At 37.6% G+C, this 20,916-nt stretch overlaps 1 protein-coding gene across 1 annotated transcript in view; it reads right to left on the bottom strand.

Moving 5' to 3' along the window:
* The window catches only part of LOC111863042, a gene marked incomplete at its 5' end in the record, with an annotated part of 254,203 nt that overhangs the window by 8,983 nt on the left and 224,304 nt on the right, over positions 1-20,916 (bottom strand). The window contains 6 exon segments of the mRNA XM_023848988.2: positions 261-544; positions 3,775-4,135; positions 7,397-7,621; positions 11,026-11,253; positions 16,320-16,546; positions 19,405-19,541. Coding sequence (XP_023704756.2) covers positions 261-544; positions 3,775-4,135; positions 7,397-7,621; positions 11,026-11,253; positions 16,320-16,546; positions 19,405-19,541 — 1,462 coding nt within the window.

Consider the following 20,916-nt stretch of genomic DNA (forward strand, 5'->3'; position numbering starts at 1 on the left):
GAAGGGCCCAGCTCCATGAAGTTAGTTAATGACCTGACCCAGAAGTCACAGAAAGATCAGGTCATTATGCAAGACTGTGGTTTCAGGAGTTCAGATATCCACCCTAAGTTTTAGACCTGGTCTCAAGCCACAATTTCCTAAACACATTTCTGATATTTCTGCTAGATCTGAAGCTCAATAAGACCCCACATATGCAATAATAATTTCAACAGATAGGACAAAATTAATTTCTGAATGTAAAGGTGATTGCTTTTTCTTACCTGGATATATATGACCATGTCAGAGAGTTCCTTAGAAATTTGGCTACTTTGTTTTTTGGGTTTCGGTGGTTGAGAATCTTCTGCATCTGTCCAGTCTGCATCTGCAGTGTGAATCTTATATGGCTGCCCACGCGGTAGTTGACCTATCATTCCCATGCTGGCCCTCTCTGCTCGAATCATGCTTTCATGGCTTGACATGGAGTCTGTTCGAGGCGGCCCCATTGATGCAGATTTGATGAGATTCTTGTTCTCTGTTGTGTACATCCCCATGCTCAATACTTTCTCTATATCACAAACAGAATTAGAAATATATAAATATATATTACATGATCCTTTGTTCTAGTTTCCTTATTAAAGAAAAAAACACATCAATGGTTCTGTCAATCTTTATAACAGACTACTGTTTGTACGGTAGCACTGCAACATATGGTAACATGATACATGCTACTCTGCAGGCTTGAGGCTTGAAATGTTGAAAAAACTGTGACCTTTAAGCTGTCATGCCCTATCTCAAGATTGGAGATTGGAGATTAACTACATATTTGTGGGCTATACAGTTAGTGACCAAAATGTTAAATTTCATGACAAAATATTAAGTTCAGTTTGTTGAAACAAAATACTGACACTATGTATATGTGAATAGGAGGATAAAAACTACTACAATGAAATTCACATCTAATACTAATACTAATTCATGTTATGCACTTATTTATCTGGAAATTACCTACTCATAGATTCTTTTACTGACAGTAAGTGTCTTATGATATCATCAGCAAGATGAATTAGTGGGAAAATTAGATGGCTTGGACTCAAACCCATGCATGTAGCAGCAAGTTCACAGTCTTCTCTGTGCTGTTTCTGCAAGATAAACATCTTTTGTATTTGCAAACGTTTTCTGTGATGTGTCAACTAGGAGAGACAGGATGGAACCCACTGTTGCCAGAATTACACTGTCATTTCATTTCACTCCATTTATTCACCTTCCATGAATCCTGTCGAGAATAAACCTCACTGTTGTCGTTTTCACAATGCTTCTCTGATAGAGGAAGTAATGGGGAAATGAGTTACCCTGGACATAAATCACATGCTTTCAGCACCAAAATTAACTGTTTTCCCAAGTTTTTATCATTTCTTCTATGATATGTCATTTTGGATGAACACAGTGGGACAGTATGTTGGTGTTGTCATAATCCCCATTATCAATGTCTCGTATGTTTGATGATCCCACTGTGCTCACTGTCACACTGGTTTTCTAACAGGGGAAGTGATGGGAAAATAAGCTTGCTTGGACTACACCCCAAGCATATTTTGTATGGTCTCCAGTGTCTAATACCTCCACAGGGCAGTCCTCTAACATTATGACATATTTAGTAAAAAAAACAGATGTATTACTGCAGAAATGTATGAAGAATAAGTAAACAACAGATACACACTACAAAGATACATGGACCAATTCGTTATTCATTCTGGAATATGTGGTACTATATCGAATATGAAAACGGTAAAGTGTGCACACGCACTAGGATTCTCAGTTTCCACTGTCTGTCTCCTAGCAACGGATCTCAACACGAAAATCGGAACTTCGTATCACTATAAAGTCTTCTTGCTAGTTTGTCTTCAATCTCTCTGGAACCTAGGAACTAAAACTTCTTCTGACTCATTCCTCCAGCTTTTGACTGACTCATAACTCATAACTTGTAACTTGTAACCTGTAACTGCCTAACTAATTCTGTCATTCTTATTTATATACTATATACAGCCAAGTATAGATTCATGACACAACAAAGTAAAATAATATATTTGCAGTTAACTGTGTATGAGCTAGTTGATTAAAGCCAAGAGTTAAAATGGATTTTGTACTCATAAGCATCACATTCAAAATGATAAAATTGACAGGCTACACAGGGGAATGACACGGAGGCCTAAAATCCATGCACAGAAATCTCAGGATCGAGATATAAAATGTTATTCCAAGCTAAACACAGGCCTGTCACTCAGGTCCTAAATCCATGCACAAATACTCAAAACAAAGATACGCATTACATATACAAATTGAAAAATGCATATCACCTAAGCAAATCAACTTTGAGGACACAATGGTATTCAAGATGACTGAAACGTTTCATTCACTGCACTAATCATCTCCAAGGATATCCTACAATGTGCCACGAAAATGGAAAAATACAATATTCTTCAAGATAAAATTAACATTCTGTGAGGAAATGCTGAACACTAAGAAGCTTCTTGCAGGATGTATAAACTGGTACTCGCTGCCCATGCATCAAACACATGAATGTTAAGATAATGTGACCAAACAAGAGCAGTGTAATCATGACACTCCCCCTTCTGCTAGAGGCAGAAGAGGACTACTGCACTCACACGGACACTTTCACCACTTGAAATTTGTTGTTCTGACCCTGTGTATGAAACCATTAATCTTACCAAGGGCATAAAGCACCATGAAGATCAGTTCAAACTGCCCTCTCTCAAGTTTGTTCAGGAGGTACATCCAAACGTAATGCAGCTGTCACCTTATTTGTAGGCAGGCTCATAGGGCCAGACATGCAGCAGAAGACAACTGACTTCCTTGCTGCCCAGAACTGGGATAATTAACAATGAATCTAGATCATGACCAGGTGAACTGAAGTGTCTCTGGAGACAAGTTACCTTGGCAGTCCATTCAAAGGATGTGATACTTCTTAGGTTACCATCCAGTAAACAGGACAGCTCAGTTTACAGTGCCAAGTTTAGCCATTTACACATTCTTGAAACTATGGAGGTGGTAGGAGAAACCCACCCATCCACATATAAGGAACAATCTGTCAAAACCTTGGACAAAAACCCACCAGTATATACAGCCAATTAGTCAGAATACAGTTCTGCAAAATACCAGTGACAGAAAATGGCAAATGTTTTTGTTTCTCAATGTGTCTGATTGGGTGAAGGGGCATGGTGGGACATCCAGTATGATGTGTTAGGATGGAATTGGTGAGTCTACTGGGAATGCTATGCCTAAATCATAAAGAAAGATAAAGGAAGGAATAAAAAATGGGCACAGAACAGCCTTAAATTCAAGCAGAAAAAAAATAATTTTAAAAAGTCACAAAGAGTTTCAATACTTATGTTCCAACTTCACTGGACAAGTCATACATATTCTAAGCCATGACCCGATTGCTGGTCATTACATGACATGTAATAAATTTGTGTTTGGCGGAGCTAATATTTAGATTTTCTTCTTTTGAACCATATGGCCACTCTCACATCACAAGTAGATTTTTATCATTTCAAACCAGTAATGAACAGAAAGATAAAAGATATCACAAATGGTAGTGTAAAAAACATATTCTGTTTTTCTGCCTCAACAGTAACAAATTTATGAATAACTTTTGTGTTAGGGCTGACATTCCACAGAAATGTTTCGTTTCTTCGGACAGAGTAAAGAGTCAGATACTGTTACAAAAGATACACACTGGACTGATATTATTGCTACCAGATTTCTAAAATCAGTTCTTACCTTCTAGATTTTCATCATCATCGTCATCATCATCATCATCGTCATCACTGAAGTCATCATTTGCAGATCCTCCACTTGTGTTTGATATGATGGAACTTGCCCTTCCAGAAGAAGTATGCTTGCTGCTGGTGCTGCCAGCGCCACGGAGGGTAGTGTGGGAACTGCTTCCATGTCTCACAGATGCCGTGGCAGCTGCAGCAGCTGCAGCTGCCGTGGCAGGCCCAGCTGGTATTTCAGCTGTCAACTTTTTGTTCTTGATGAGAATGCGATACCGAAGTTGAAATGGAGAGGGCAGCTGAACCTCATCATTGAAGTCAGCCTCAAACAGGAATTTTGTCACAAGCTTTTCACCAAATACAGACTACAAGAAAACATAACAAAGCATTCCTCAGTTACAGCTTCCAGTCCATGTACATTGTATAAACCAAAATTAACATGTAAGACAGTACGTGAAAAAATTGTTTTGATGCTGTGGATTCTACAAACAGCTGCAAAGATAAACAGTATGTAAACAAATCCATGATGTTTCTGTGTGGTTAAATAAAAGAAAGAAATAAAAAGTCAATATTTGTTAATAAGAACGATGGAATGACAAAAATAAAGACAAACGTTCTATTGTATACTCCTGTTCCATTTATTATTCCCAAACATAAAAAAGGAAATAGTTCAAAATTGTTTGATCTTCATATAAATATTCGCATACTATAAAAATGTTATTATTATTGTAGATTCTAAGTGGTAAACAGCACCCACAACACAGTAAGAATACAAAAATAATATATCAATAATTAATCACTAATTTAACATCATACACAGATCTAGAGGGGACACACAGTAGCATAGTTTGTTGAGGCACTATGCTACAAGCCGGAAGGTCATGGGATCGAATCCCGATGAGGTGGATTTTTTCAATATACCTAATCCTTCCAGCCGCACTATGGCCCTGGGGTCGACTCAGCCTCTTAACAGAAACGAGTACCAGGAATATTCTTGGGGTAAAGGGCGGTCAGTGCATAAGGCTGACAAACTTACCGCCATCTATGAGCCAACTGTCTAGTAAATGTGGGAACCTCAACATCTCACAAACTTATGGGCCTCCATGGCTTGCTAGAGGGATACCTTTAGTTTAGTTTTATGTGGATCTAGAACAAACCCATATCAAATATAGGAAGTGTTATGTTTTAAATTGGAAATATTTTGTTTTACCTTGTAATTTTAACATAGGTAATTATGTGGCTCAAATATACTCAACAGATGTCAAAAACAATAAACACCAGGAAACTCTCTTACATGTAGTAGTTACACTTCAGTAACACATATACATACAGTTAAAAATCTAAATAAGTGAACACATTACAAACTGTAACAACTATACCACCAGATCTGTACTACAGATAATTTGCACAGAACACCACTGCAATTTTATAAAACCTATGTATTACACGGTACATGAAAATTTATATGTAAGTAGAAAATACACAGCGAATAAATTCACATCACAAAATCTACACATTATTTCATAAGAATGATAATATTGGCATTGATTTCAGATTAATACCAAAGACAGAATGAATACAAAAACAGTACACTTACAATTAACACAATGGGAGGAACATCTCTAATGTAACCAGCCACATCTCCACACACCACAAAGAGCAAGGGAAGGATATACATACACCCATCTTTCAAAACGCATTCAATATGAAGTGGTTACACAGTGAAATCTGTCAAAAATCATTACATAAGCGGCAAAGTAACAATCTTGCTATGACCTACTGCAACACTGAACCTGTGGTCAGTCTCCAGTCTCCAGTATACAGTCATATACAGCACCTTCCGTGTTATCAGTAAACCTGTGTTCCACTTTCCCCACATTTTATTTGTGTCAGATATTTTTATTATTAAAATTAATCTCACCTTCATGCTTTGACCAGTTCTGGTCATCTTCAGGTGGTACTGAATTAGAAGCAAATTATTGAGTTTCATTGCATTTCACTGTCTTATTAAAAAAAACATGGATCCAGTTTTCTGTAAGTTGCATAGGTACTATTTTTGTGAAATTAAGTTCCTAAAAGCATTAAACAAAACAAAACAAACTCTGTGATTTTAGTCCGCAAACGAACTATACTGACTGAGCGACCACCGCTTGTAGGCAAAGTTTAGTGCCAACTTCTGTGGATAGAGGGTGTCGCGCGGTCAGCGCAACGAATCTGCACAGCCGTTAATTTCGGTTTTCAGACTCTCTCCAGACATTTCCTTGATGAGGTAGTTCTCATAGACTGTTTGGGGCAGAATGGCATATTGCTAAAACAAGTGCAAGTTAATGTAAGTTTTGAGGTTTTCACAGCGATGACTATGAAGAAAGTCGTCTTCTGGGTTTTGGCGCCGCGTATTCTTCGTTTTGGCTGATGTTTCGGAGGAACGTATCGCCTCCATCTTCAGAGCAGATGATTGGCTTGTGAATGCAGAGAGCAGTAGATCTTCAGAGCAGGTGATACATTCCTCCGAAACATCAGCCAAAACGAAGAATACGCAGCGCCAAAACCCAGAAGACAACTTTCTTCAAGTATAAGTTAAATCTGCATTTATTACAACAAACCTATAAACTTTAAACGTTTGTTCCAATAATTCCACTTTGAGTCATATTTGTATTTTTCTAGTTAGGAATATCTTTCTCTGGAAATATATAGCCTATAACAGGCATGACTCCTGTATTCATTTTCATGGATTAAACTATAGTTTTCTATATCTTGACAACATAGTTATAGTGTTATAATATACCTATTACTTTAGGAACTAGGGGTCACATGCTGCTTACAAGCTTCCTAAATTCTATATCAGTTTGGGCAAGTGCTTCAATGAAGTCGCAACACAGGGATCCAATTTAGGTTCTCACAAAGATGATTATGGAGAATTACATCTTCTGGGATATAATGCCACTTAATCCATTGAAAGTCAATCAATGATTTGGAAGAACAAGTCATCTCTATTTTCAGGGTCTTGCTGTGCTTGCTAACTGCTTCATGCTAGTTTCTTAACCCTGAAGATGGAGGCAACATGTTCCTCCTAAATGTCAGGTGACTCTCAATAGGCTAGACAATGTTATATCCAGGAAGATAGAACTCTTTAGTACTTTAAGCTCTTCATGCTTTTGAAAACGTACACTGATTAGGTTGGCATGCAGTATTTTGCACTAAAAATGCCTCAGCCAAAAGGACTATCTTACTGTTTATGAATTAGTACAGAATATCTGTCAACAGATGGCATCAAGTGTGGATGATGTTTAGAGAAAAAACACTTCTTTCATATGGTCTACATACATCTGCTGTCATTTGATTATCACTTGAGAAGAAATTGTGGATTCTTCTGAACAAGTGCACTTATACCCAAGCAGCCTTGGCACATTTAGCAGAGGGTCCATGGTAGGGCTTCGTTTAACAAATGCTTAATTTTAATAACACATATTTGTTGAAGTTCTTGATCTTCAATTTATTCAAAGGAGAGTAATAATCCTTTTCTTAACTGCACCTGTAGGATACTGTCATCTCTGCTGCAAACAGTAACTAGCAACTTTCAACACTAAGAATAAAAAAACCCTTCTAACAACTCTACCAATATCTACCTGGAAAATATGAGCCATTCTAGCCTGCTGCTGCAGAGAACAGTGATTCTCAATGGACAGGATCACTGGATAAGGAGATGTTACAAACGCACTGCGGTTGATAGCTTCTACTACAGATAGAAATGGAATCTTGGTTGTGAAGGTGTGGCCATGATAGATGAGAGGAGATCCATCATCTCCATCCCAACAGTCCAGCTCCACACAGCGGCAGCCAGTAAGAAGAACCTGATAACAAACGGTGTGTGTAATCCATGTGCTTATTTGTATGACACAAGACATTTTTTGCTTACTGATGGTTACTTACTACATGTAAGACATTCCTCTTCAGTACAACAAGCTGAAAACATTATAACAGAAATCTTTAATATATGACTTAAAATCTTAAAATCTCTGCGGCTTCTGAGCCCGACTCCTTAGCATAGAAAAAGGCCATTCACCTAACGACTCTATTTTTTGTGGGCACTTTTCTGGTAGTTTAGCTCTAAGGTGACTGCCATGACACAACGTAATATCCTTGATTAGTTCATATGATTCACAGCCTTTTATTTCACTACAACCAACTTTGGTTTGTTAATTCATTCAAAGAAACAATGTTTCAATTTTGGACTCAAAATAGGTACATACATATTTTTCATTTAATTCTAGGAGTGATGTGAGACCCAATACCTTGGTACTATGGTTCCAAATGGGCCTGCCCAAACATGAACCTATGTGAGGTGTAACACTCTCATTATTAAGCTCACTTTAACCATCAATACAAAAAATTAAGATATACAAAACAGTAGAAGTACCCATTCTCAATCCAGGATATGATTGCCTTTTTTGTTATTGTAATAATAAATAATAGCTAAAAGTTTAAATAAGGAATAATACCAATATTAAGAAATAAAAGTTTATTCACATATTTGTCCATACAGCAGACATGCTGGTATATAGAGTATGCCACTTGTACCAATTATAATGTGACAATGTTATCACAATAATGCTCTTTAGGCATTTGTTCAGTCACTTTCTGACTGTCATTTGAAGCAGATATCACTGCTGTAAGTGTAGCTGAACCATGATGAGAACAGAGGTGGTTTCTGGTGTATGAAATATGTCACCCACTTGGCAATGCAAGTATTTTAAAATTTTATATTTTGGTTCTTTAGATTTATTTTTATACAAACAGAAAATTTAATTATGTATTTGTCCTTTCTTACTGTACATGACATGACAAAGAAATTGTAAAGACAAATCAAATAAAGAAGCCACGGAGAGTGATAAATCCAAAAAAGGAAGTGAACATTTTATTGTACATAATCATGGAAGTGAAGAAGTACAACCAAGTCAAAATGAGTACAAGCCTAACCACTTCAGGTACAATAAATCTGACAGCATTTCAGAAATACAGTATGGAATAAAAAAATATTTTCATAATATTGCATGCAGTTTGTGTAAAATTGATGAAATTATCAATTTATACCATCACATAAACTTCATTTATAATATAATCAATTTCATGGCATGTTTCAGTCATATGAGTGTCACCATCATCAGTGGATAACACACAAAATATTACATGAAATTTATAAATAGCTACAAGCAACCCTAACTTGCAGAGGTCATTATTTAAATCTCTGTTTAAAGGCCCATCCATCTTGTATTTACAAATGAATTTATATTTTTATATACTGTCAGAAGCACACCTTTTAAGACTTTCGTTTGTAAATGAACTTCGCCAAGTAATTGAACTAACAGCTGTTGACAGTTCTTCATACAATGATAGGTGTGACGTCCACCTCATGATAGTCATATAAAAAAATCCATAGCCTGCGGTCAGGAAGTGAACTATACCGACTGAGTGACCGCCGCATGTCAGCGAAGTTAATGCTAACTTAGCAGATAGAAGATATCGCGTGGTCAGTGCAGATCCCCAGGGCCGTTAATCTCGGTTTTCTAGCCCGGAGCTGCTATTTCCTTCAACTGGCTCCTCAATTATCGTCACAAGGCTGAGTGGACCCCGTTCCAGGCCCACTATTTCTCAGAAAATCTGGCAGCACCAGGAATCGAAACCGGGACCTCTGGATCTGTAGCCTGGAACTCTTAACCACTAGACCACAGAGCCGGTCCATTATAGTCATATGCTCGAAACATATCATGTAATTGATTATATTTTTAACAAAATGAAGTTTGTATGACAGACGACAGAGGCAGTATAGAATGACCTGGTCTAAGTGACCTGGACAAACCAGTTAAATATTACCACGACAGAAATATGAGTTTCACAAGCTGCAGAAGTCAGGAGTCATAACAGGTGGCAACTGTAAGGAGTTATGTTTTGTGACAATTCTACTGTTAGACAAGGGTGTGAGAAGCTTCACATGCAAAGAACATAACTAAGGTTGCTTAAAAATTTGAAATGTATTCTGGAAAACACACAGCAGAGAAAGCCAAAAAAGTGGGGTTGCAAATTTTCTTTGTTTCCTGATTGTTATGAACTTTGAATTATGTACTATAAAACATGCGAGTATGAATTGCCCATTGCTGGTGTAAGCAAAAATGTGTCTTTTGACTCACTAAATTTCTCTCTGGAGATATTTATACTGTACATGAAATGTATATGGAAATCGGTCCAGCTGTGTGCCTATGCCAATGGTACTGGGGAAAATGGAAATTCAGATACTGGGCATTAGAACATAACAGACTGCCAGGATGCAGTTCCATATCTGATACTGAGTAAAAAATCGAGGAAGACGGACCCTCCAAGAACATTACTGCTAATCATATCATTGCAATTGCATTGAAATTGTATCAGAAAAAAAAACTTTCATGAAAGTATTTCCAATATTCATGGTGAAACAGCAAAAAGNCAAAAAAAAACAGTGCTCTTACTCAGTACTTTCATGAAAGTATTTCCAATATTCATGGTGAAACAGCAAAAAGAAAATTACTGAAGTACAGTGACAAAGTAAATTTATGGGCTGCATAAATACAATGGGCTTCATAATTTCATTGTACAGGACAAAAGCCACAGCCAAAAAAATGGCATCATTCTATCATCTACAATTTCTCAATATGCCTCTATAGATAGGAGTGCTCAGTATGTAATATATAAAAGGTCTGCTTCAGTTCAGTGCAGATGCTGCAGCATGTTCATGGCACGAAAAACAAAAGAGGCTTGAAAAAGCGAGAAAGACTAAATTCATTTTCATCACTTGAAACTGAAACTGAACTCATGAAGAGATGTACAATTTTTCTGCACTTCCAGTTAAAGATGTTAGAAGAAATGTAACTGTTCAGTCCTTACTGAGAAGAGAACTCATTGCAGAAAACCCAATTGTGGTGGAGTTCCTAAAATAATTAGCATGAAATGCAGATTACATTTGTGGTGGACTACATTACAGAATTGCTCATAAATGTACACAGAAAGTAAAAATTTGTATTTGTTTCTTTGTCTGTATTGGACTTTGGTCATGAGAATTTTCAGCATGAATAAGTATTTCATATATCACTATGACTTTGAAGGTACACTCACATGTTAGTACTTAATACACTATTTTTAACAACCAGGACTGTCCAAATGTCCAAATTATCCAAAGGAAACATTTCTTCTCCCTTGCAAACAATTTGGATGTACCTGCACATACCTGACTGTACAATTCCACAGAAGACTCGCCTTTGAGTTGGTGCCCTGTGAGGTAGGTGTTGTGAGATGAAGCTATGTAGTAGTGAGACAGTGGCTGGTCCATCTCACTTTCGTCAGGCCCCAGTCGTTCACTAACAAATGCATAGTTATCCTTGTCCATCAGGAAACGAGCAAAGCCTTCAAATGATAAACAGCTCTGGGCTCGAAGCAGGGGATCAGGTTCATGCCGCTATGAAACAAATAATCACAATGACAGCCATTACAGTCCTCCTGTCTACTTAAGAATGCAGATCAGAGACTATCTGTGGGACGGGTTCAAGCCTGTTACGTGCAAGCAGTGCTCTGATTGGTGTATTCCTGCTGGGTTAGTTGCAGTCATAAAGCAGCGTTTACATGTCTGAGGAGCAGGAGATGCTAAAAACGTTCCCCATTGGCTTTGGTATGTTCTCCACACCTTCTGTACAGGCCATAGCTCAGAAAATTTGCAGCAGGTCTCTCAGGCCTTTCACACTTCCATTCCTGTGCAATATGCTTAACAGACTCATAAAACAGACTTCAGTCCAACCGAGCGCGTGGACCAGGCGTGGGTCAGATAATGTTTTGGTTTGGACCTGGCTCGAATGGTAGTAATTAAATGTTATACTGGACATTTGTTGTCCTGTTTGTTGGACCACTGTTTCTTCACAAAAGAAAACTGTCCATGGTTGCGCTTGATCATGACATAGTCAAAAACGTAACAGAAAGATGTGTCCACAAAATCAAAGTGAGACTGAGAAGTGATGAATATATTTTGACAAGGTCGGCCTCAGTGGTCTAGTGGTAATGTGCTCACCATTGTACCCAAGGTTCAAACCTTCCTGAAGTTGATGGTTTTTAAGGGCACTTAGTGTCTGTAGCACAATCTCCTTCAGAAATGAACTAAAGAAGAGATCCCAGTTGCGATTAAAAGCAAATGACTATATGTCAAAGTGCGGTATTAGAAACTAACCAACGGCCACAGTGTAACAAAAAAAAATACAAGGTAAAACGTAAGTACTGTGGAAATCATTTCTTGAAGTACTAAGGAGAAAACTGGTGCTGTTCAGTGCATAATGCCATGCTCTATCATAAGGCTGACTTTCTCATTTAAATCACTATTCTTGTAAATTCAATGCTGGTGAAAGTAATACTGAGAAACATTTGCAACTCTCAACTTCACACACACCCCAGAAAGTAAAACACCATCAGATGTCAGATCATCTGACCCTGTAACTGGTTCTGGTTTCATATGCAACTCCCAGTCCTTCATAGAAATTACTTCACTGCATAGGATTCATCTTGTCACAGCGTTCACCAGTATGCAAAAGAAGTTGAAAAATTGTTCAAATCACTCACCCCCAGTATGCGGGCATCATTCGACCTATGAGAATACAGTATGGACATGTGGATTGGTTATTTTTTATTTTTCCAACCTGCAAATATCCTGGCAATCATAAAACTGCCAGTAATATCAGAATGGAAATCAGCCACAGGCTTGTAAAGACCTAAAACCAGATTCTGTGTCCAAGTTGTTTTTTCCTCCCCCCTTGATCATGGGAATAACCCTATGTATATATCCTTCTGCAGTGCATGAGACTAAACTGAAGTTAAATACACCTTAAAAAAGGGATTCCTGAAAAAATCACTGCATAATAGCTTACTAAAACTTGAAGATAAAGAGGTTATGATATTTCGGAAACGATGCTTGAAAATCAACATTCATCAAGTATGTGAGTCACGTCATGTTGGCACAGCATAAAATATTTTAATTAAACAGGTTGCTATTAAATTTAGCCCAATTCCTCAAAATAAATTATGGTAATGCAAAACAATAAATATATGTGCAGATACTGATTTTACCATAACCTCAAGAACAATCAACTTAAAGGAATGTTTCAATAAAGACTTCATAAACAACAAATTAAATTCTTTTGATGCCAACTATGGAAACATTAAAAAATTCTAATTAAAATTGATTAAGAAAAGAAAATGGCTCATATCTTGTAGTAAGGCGCTGCAAATGCAAACACCATTGCAAGAAATTTAATTTCAGACAGATTCATATGCAACATTTCCGCATATTTTCCATCAATAATATTTAACTTCTCAAGTCACCTGATATATTTGGTGCCTGACTGTCATGCGCTGGATGAATTAAATAACCACGCTCGCATGATTCTGAAAGAAAAATTCAATGTACATAAGTTCCATATGACCGATTCATTCTTTCAGTCAAATTTCTGTCAGTTGAGTCAGTTTTCAACTCCAGAGCAAGAAGAAACAATGCAGGAGGTGCTTGATTTAAAAGACGAATTAAAATAAGGCGATAAATTAGTGCAGACTCCAGTTACCAATGCCAGCAAATCTGTGCGAGGGAAGTGCGAATGATAAATAACAGCATTTCACTGAGATATAGAAATGTGTTGATTTCACTGTGTTCGATGAAGTAACTTATCATAAAATCAAAGAACAAAATCCGGCGCCCATTTGCCAAGTAGACTGAGGTGAATGAGATACTGAACGCCATGAAAGGACAATGGGTAATCGATGGCCTGAGAGTCCTTCATCTTCATCCATCATGCTCATCTAGATGAAGAATGGACACCATTGGTCTGTATAGACTACCGATAGCTGAACGACGTTACAAAGAAAGATAACTTGCCGCTACCAAGAAGTTACAACACCCTGAATACACTCACAGAAGCAGAGTGGACATTAGAACATCTAATGGCATAATCCCTGCATCCCGGTGACAAAACGTAGACAGCATTCTCTATTGGACAGGGGCTGTGGCAGTTTATAATTATGTCCTTTGGCCACTCCAACTTCCAGCGGCAATCAAGCATGACTGAATCAGTCCTGCGGGAACCTACTTGCGAAACCTGCCTGTTGAACTTGTATAATATGATGACTGTATGCTGGACATTCCTGGAGCATTAATAGCTGAATGTGCAGATATCAGAAATCCACTGACCCACTTCATGAAATGAAGGCAGATGCTCCAGTGGTCTTCAGAAGCTGAAACCGCCTTCCAGTCCCTAAAGAAGTTAAATATGGCACCCGTCCTAGGCTACCAGTGGCCGGGTGGAAACTTCATCATCAACATTGGCAGGAGGAACATGGGGACTGGACGCATGCTATCGCAGGACAGGAGAGCCCAGAGATGCAGTAACTCAATACAACAGGACCCTGCCCATGGCTGAGAGGAAATACTGTTTTACGAGACGAGAGTTACTGGTCGTTCTGAAGATGCTGGACACTTCCTAAAATAGTTCTAGGGACAATTCCATCTGCATACCGAATGCTTGGCCCTGACTTGGCTCCTTATTTTGAAATTCATGGAAGAACAGATGGCTGGCCCAGGAGTATAATTATATATTTGAAAAACGCCAGGAGTGGAAGCACACAACATGGATATGTTATTTAAAAGACCCTTCTCCAAGGGGTGCGCTCACTCCCAAAAGGCCAGAGGTACGGTAGAGCTACTACTGCTGAGAATGGCTGGGACTGGGCCGCCCTGAGGAGGGATTAGCTGGATGACAGTGACATGGGGTCGAATCTATTGGAAGTGGAGTCCGATGAGTGTCCCATGTGGAAGAATTTTGCTGACCACAATATCATATACAAGGGTTACTGCGATCAGTGAAAGTCCCTGGCGATAAGAGACGGCGTGCTGGATGATCACCTGGAGTCAGTTGAAGGGAGGTTGAAGGCAGCCAAAAGAGTCCCACCCCCAGCAAGATGGAAGAAGTATGCGGAGGACCCCATGGAGAATCTTCTGGATGTCTGGATGTCAACAAACCCTGGGCAATGCCTGACAACAGCAGTATTGGTTACACATGAGGAATAACACAGAAAGATGGTGCCAACTAGGCAACATCTGGGCAGCAAGCAGGTGTGATGAACCAGATTTAGGAGTGGCAGTACTGACTCCATTTCCTTTCTCCACAACAGAATGTAGCAGATGGCAACTGAAAGGAAGTTCAACTTTGAACTACATTAAATGTGACGAGTTAAGATTTTATTTAAAAAATATTTTATCTGCATAAGCTTGGGCAATTGGGTTTGCTTGGGCTATGGAAAAGTTCCTTGTAAGTTGATTTTCTCAGGGATCTTTGTAGCTACCCCCTTCCCAGAAGTAGTTCTAGAAAATACCTTATAAATCTGGTCTCTTATCTCTGTGTCATTCCTCAAGTGCATAAACTAATCACAGATGTTCTGAAAGAGAGAGTTTTTATATAATTCATTCAAAGGTGATTAGCATTTATGCATTAAGAAACCGTAGTAATTACACAGTAGTCAGGGCAAATTATAAATAGATCAGGTTTCATTTGGACTGAGGACAAAGGATGTGAAGCTTCAATCATATACAGGTAACACACCTGATGATAAGCTACAGGCCTGGGTTGGGTCATTTAAAATGGTCCTTGGAAATGTGATTTTCGATGTCATCCAAAAATTCTTCTGCCAATACTCAATGATGATGCTCTGATTTCCTCTCAAATAACACATCAATTGTTCTTATTTCATTGAAAAGGTTCTGAGTATTCTTCATGTAGGGAACTTGAATCCAATAACTTTCTATTGAATTTCCTAGCAGAGTTAAACTTCATATAGGGTCTATATGCAAACACCCTTTATCGATGTCCAGTACAATGGAAGTCTAGTGCAATGCAAGGCATGGTCACACATGAAGTCCAGAAGACAGCGTCCACTTCCTTTCATCATCACTGATGAATCATCAGGGCAATGTAGTGACTGCTCACACTGGAGAAGCCATGCTCTGGCTCAGCATGGAAATAAACTCCCTGTCTTTAGTCAGTGTTGTGGAAAAAATAATGATTATGTTTACGCTCCTTAACCCCTGAAGAATGCCATCTTCTGAGATAAGGCGCCATGTTGATATAGTGTAAATCTGCTTTACATCACATCTACACGGCACCACATTCCAGAAGATGGCATTCTTCATAGTCACCACCGAGAAAACGTCAAATCTTACTTCTTAACCCTTATGAATCCACTGTCATCATAATAATAATAAAAAATTAAACAAAAACTAAATACTTTCTTATACAGTTTAGTGTCTTGGAGGAGGTAAGTAAATTTGTGAATTTACCTTGATATCAGTGATTACATAAACTGGTCATATAGCTAAAGAGCAAGAAATATGTATTAACCTGTCAATAATCAGAACTTCAATATTTTAGAAGACTTCCTACATGTGCAATGTAATCTGAAAATAAAAGAGAACCACACTGAAATTGGAAAGGCACTAACCTGTATCAAGGCTTTCACTTCATCTTCTGTATGTTGCTCCATCTGTCTGGTTTCCAGGAACTTGACAAAGGTAGCAAGTGTGATCACCTGGGATTTCGATGTGTCCACTCCGGCACAGTTGGAAACAATGCTTGCAGCTGCAATTGCATCAAAGATCTTTTTCTTCTGCAAGTTTGCAGAGCTCTTATACTCAAATAGGTCCAACGAACTGTTCCTTGTCAGCAGGCCTAAATCAAAGACATGGACATAAATTCTTATTAATTATAACAGTAAATAATTAATTCTACTGAACAGATTCCATCTTAAGAAGATAACAGCCACTAGGCCAATGATGAAGTTCTCCTCTTATTTCAGAGTCTCACAGATGTGATTACAAGAGTCCAGTCTTCTGGGACACAGTGCTGTGTAGTCTGTCAAAAGACAACCAGCGTTTTGGAGGAATACATGGACTCCATCTTAAAATTTGAAAAATAAATGAAAGAAGAAACAGGCATGAAAGAGCAAGTAGCAATCAGCTCTGTTGGACTTATTCTTTGACCCAGAAAATGGAGGTGATTTGTTTCTCAGAAAGACTGGTTGAGTTTCAGCAGACTACATATATATATATAAAAGATATAAAATAAAATTACTGTTCCTGAAAACTTCGAAGGTTTCTGAAATAAAAGAAAATAGTATGTACACTATGAAATCAAAATTTGTAACACATTTCTGAAAAATCTTTTCCTCCTCACATTCTGACATAACTTGCATTAAGCAGTTTACTTTGTCTCGTACATGCGAACCCACGAGCCTCTACACTTCGAATTCTGAGCACATAAACTTGATAGCCATTGGTTTCCTCCTGGCTGAACATACACAACACCGCAAGTGTGATACTGCAGTTGTGCAATGCTCAATGTGCCAAGATTGAAGGCTGGTCACTTGACTAACTTGTGGGTTTGCTTTTTCCCTTGGGGTGGACTGAGGATTGGGTTCTCTTGCACTCATTCTAAACAAATTCTGAACAAGAGCCATAGAGAAACTTTGATAGACTACTATGCTAAAACAGGATGACAGAATGACATAACTATTCAATATAGTTAAAGCAAACAGGAAAAACAATTTTTTTTTCAACTTAACGATTATCTGTTTTAAATATTAAGAATAAAATTGAAAATCAGGCTGCAAGGGATACTGCAGGATATACCAAAGGGTTAAACCCCAAAATATAAGCCTTTTTGTACAGATGTATTACCAAAATTAAGAAATGACACAGAAATAGCAAGATACACAAAATGTATACAGAAGTTTGCAGTCTACACAACAATATGCTGTAAATAAAACAAAATAGACACTGTCATATCAACATATGTTTTTATTGATGCAACATGTTTCGACCCTTATCCTGAGTCATCATCAGGTGTACAATGATACCAGACTCAGTTGTTGAATTGCATCTAACAATTTGCATATAATTCTTCAGTAAGGATCCTTACTGTGCACTTGAGTGTTTTTAAATGCATAAATTGAGTCTTTCAGTTAAAATTTTTAAATACTCAGATAATAAAATTTAAAAATTAGAGACTAAAGATTAAAACATAAATATTAAAATTGTACTAAAATGGAGTATGTATTTTGTGATAAATCTCTTTAAAACTTTGCGACCGTTACATGTTGACGTAATTTTCTGGTGGTAGAATCGACTATAGGGTGGGGCGCCTGCATATCCTTAATACTTCTTAACCTAATAACGAGTTTAATAACAACACTCTCACAAGCTTCTCCTTACAGTAATTAAAAAACTGTTACAGATCACTCCAAATAAACACCCTGTTGGGTGACATACAGAATAGCGAGCATAAGCTCCACAAGATGATAGTAGGGTCGAGACCGCATGACCTAACTCATGTGAGTAGATCCTGAAATGCATGTGCCTCACACTATAGTCGCTTCTACCACCAGAAAATTATGTCAACACGTAACGGTCAAAAACTTTTAAAGAGATTTATCACGAAATATGTAATCCATTTAAGTACAATTTTAATTTTTATGTTTTAACCTTTAGTATATAATTTTTTAACTGTTATTATCTGAGTACTTAAAATTTTAAGTGAAAGACTCAATCTATGCATTCAAGAACTCTCAAGTGCATAATAAGGCTCTTTATTGAAGAATTAGATGCAAATTGTTAGATGCAATTCAACAACTGAGTCTGGTATCATTGCATACCTGATGATGACCCAGGATAAGGGTCGAAACATGTTGCATCAATTAAAACATATGTTGATATGACAGTGTCTACTTTGTTTTAAATACAGAATATTGTTGTGTAGACTGCATACTTTTGTACACATTTTGTGTACCTTGTTCATGACATACAACAGGATGCATACTATTAAGAGAAAAATAGCAAACAGACTTGTCACAGGATGTGAAAGCATGGAGAGAAAGAGCAGCATTTGTTAGAAAAAGAAACTGTTTGATCTAGAAAACAAACATCTGAATCGTACAAAAGGCAGTTCAAGAGTTCACAAATCATCCCATCCCGGAACAGAATGGGTGACATAAATATGGGATGTTGCTGAGGTTGGATGATTTTATAGAGCAGTGGAGATAATCAGTGCCATAGCTGCTACAGCTGGCTTAAAAAGAAATTAATAAATGTAAAATGGTTTACTGTAATTCCATAACATAATAAGCAATGGTAGACCTGAACCAGACGATGGAAGCAAGGCTTGAAGATTTCTACCTTCTAGGACTACACCATGAAGTGAGTTGAAAGCCAACCGATGTTTCAGAGGAACATGTTGCCTTCACATTCTGGATCAAAGAAACAGTGAAGCAAGAATCCAGCAGGCAGCAGGCATATGACATGTTCCTCCGAAGCGTCAGTTGATTTTCAATGGACTTCACTGCATTATATCCCAGAAGAAGTAGTACTGATCATAACCATAGCTGTGAGAACCTGAAATCAGACTTGTGGTATATTACAACAATACTTCAGTTATGTGAGAAAATTGTTAAGATTACAGCAAAATCTTTTGTACATAAATATATTTGAAAAACATAATAGTCAATGATCTGAACACAACAGTTTTAATCTTACCAATTCTCTGAGATGGTCTTGCTGCATGTTCTGGTGAGCTTTTAACACTTCCATCATTCAGTGACGTGTCAGACATGCTGCGACATGTAATTGCAAGTTGATCAAACAAGTCTCTCAGGTCCTTCCTTGCTCGTAAACTAAAAATAACACAAATAAGATATTCTCAGTTTCTGGCTATCAGGTTGTAAGTAGTATATCTGAATATCTAATGTCATTTGTAGGTGGGTATGCATGACAAATAATTGTGGGTTCGTTCTGGATTTGATGATTGGATTTATTAACACTTTCATTTACAATCACTACTAAGTACAGGCAGTACAGTGCTACTACTGATTTAATAACTTCATGACTCACTAGGATACGCTATCCACTTCTTGGCAATGGATTTATAACACAGACATTATCACTTCAAATCACTACGAAGTCTTCTTGTCATTTCATCTGAAATTGCTCTGTCCTCCTCTGTCCTAATCTGTACTCAACTGCTCTTAGCTACTACTTCACTCTTCCAGCATATGACTGCCCACAAATGGCCTTTGTTGTCCCCTTTAAACCTTTGTCGTGGACCTACAGCAAACATGTCACGTGATAGCTAAGCATTGTTGGGCGGTGACATTGTTGCACATGCGTGGAAGTGTGTTCACTGAGCCATTGCCTAAAAGGGGATTGCATAACCTCGTTGTTCGATTGTTGCATGTTGAACTGTGTGTGTGTGCTGCGGGCATTGCCTAGCAATGGATTTACGTATCACAATAACTTTGTATGAAGTGACCAAACAGGTTGATATAAGATTATTACTTCAGGGCTGTAATAGTAAGGTACAAGGTTCTATGCTATTAGATAGCCTGACAGATATTTTATGATTTTCCTTAGTCCACTCCATCACAATGCTGGGATGAATCACAACGGCCTCCTTCCAACTCCTCATCTGTTCACCACTCAGGTAAAGTTTCCATCTGATGGAACACTCTTACCTGTGCACTTGAAAGTGTTGTTATGCAATCTAAAAATCAATCATAGGGCAGACATATGGACAAATCTGGGAGCCTTAGTTTGTTTGTTTTTAATTTAATTTAATTTATTCTTATATTAAAGTATATCCAATTACAGGGTGAGAAACAAGTTCACACACCACTGGATATAGACTGTGTCAAAAATAAAAACAAATGTTCCAAACAATCACTGGAACAAGGCAAAATAAGATAATATAAAACATAGACAACAGAGTCACTAATCATAATAAAATGTGACTACAACAAGACTTAAATACTAGATGGAAACATATTAACCATTTATCTTATAAAATTCATCCAGTTTATAAAAACAATGCATATGAATGGATACTATCAATAAACAATACAATATCAAATAATGTATGTTACATCACTCACGCATCAAAAGAAAAACTATAGAAACATCTAACATGCATCAACAATAAATGGAACAAATAAATTCATAAAACAACAAGAGATTATATGTTAAACTAAATAAAAGTCATAGTAGTTATGTATG

The sequence above is a fragment of the Cryptotermes secundus genome, unplaced genomic scaffold (genome assembly GCF_002891405.2).
Source record: "Cryptotermes secundus unplaced genomic scaffold, Csec_1.0 scaffold1452, whole genome shotgun sequence".
NCBI classification, from domain to species: domain Eukaryota; kingdom Metazoa; phylum Arthropoda; class Insecta; order Blattodea; family Kalotermitidae; genus Cryptotermes; species Cryptotermes secundus.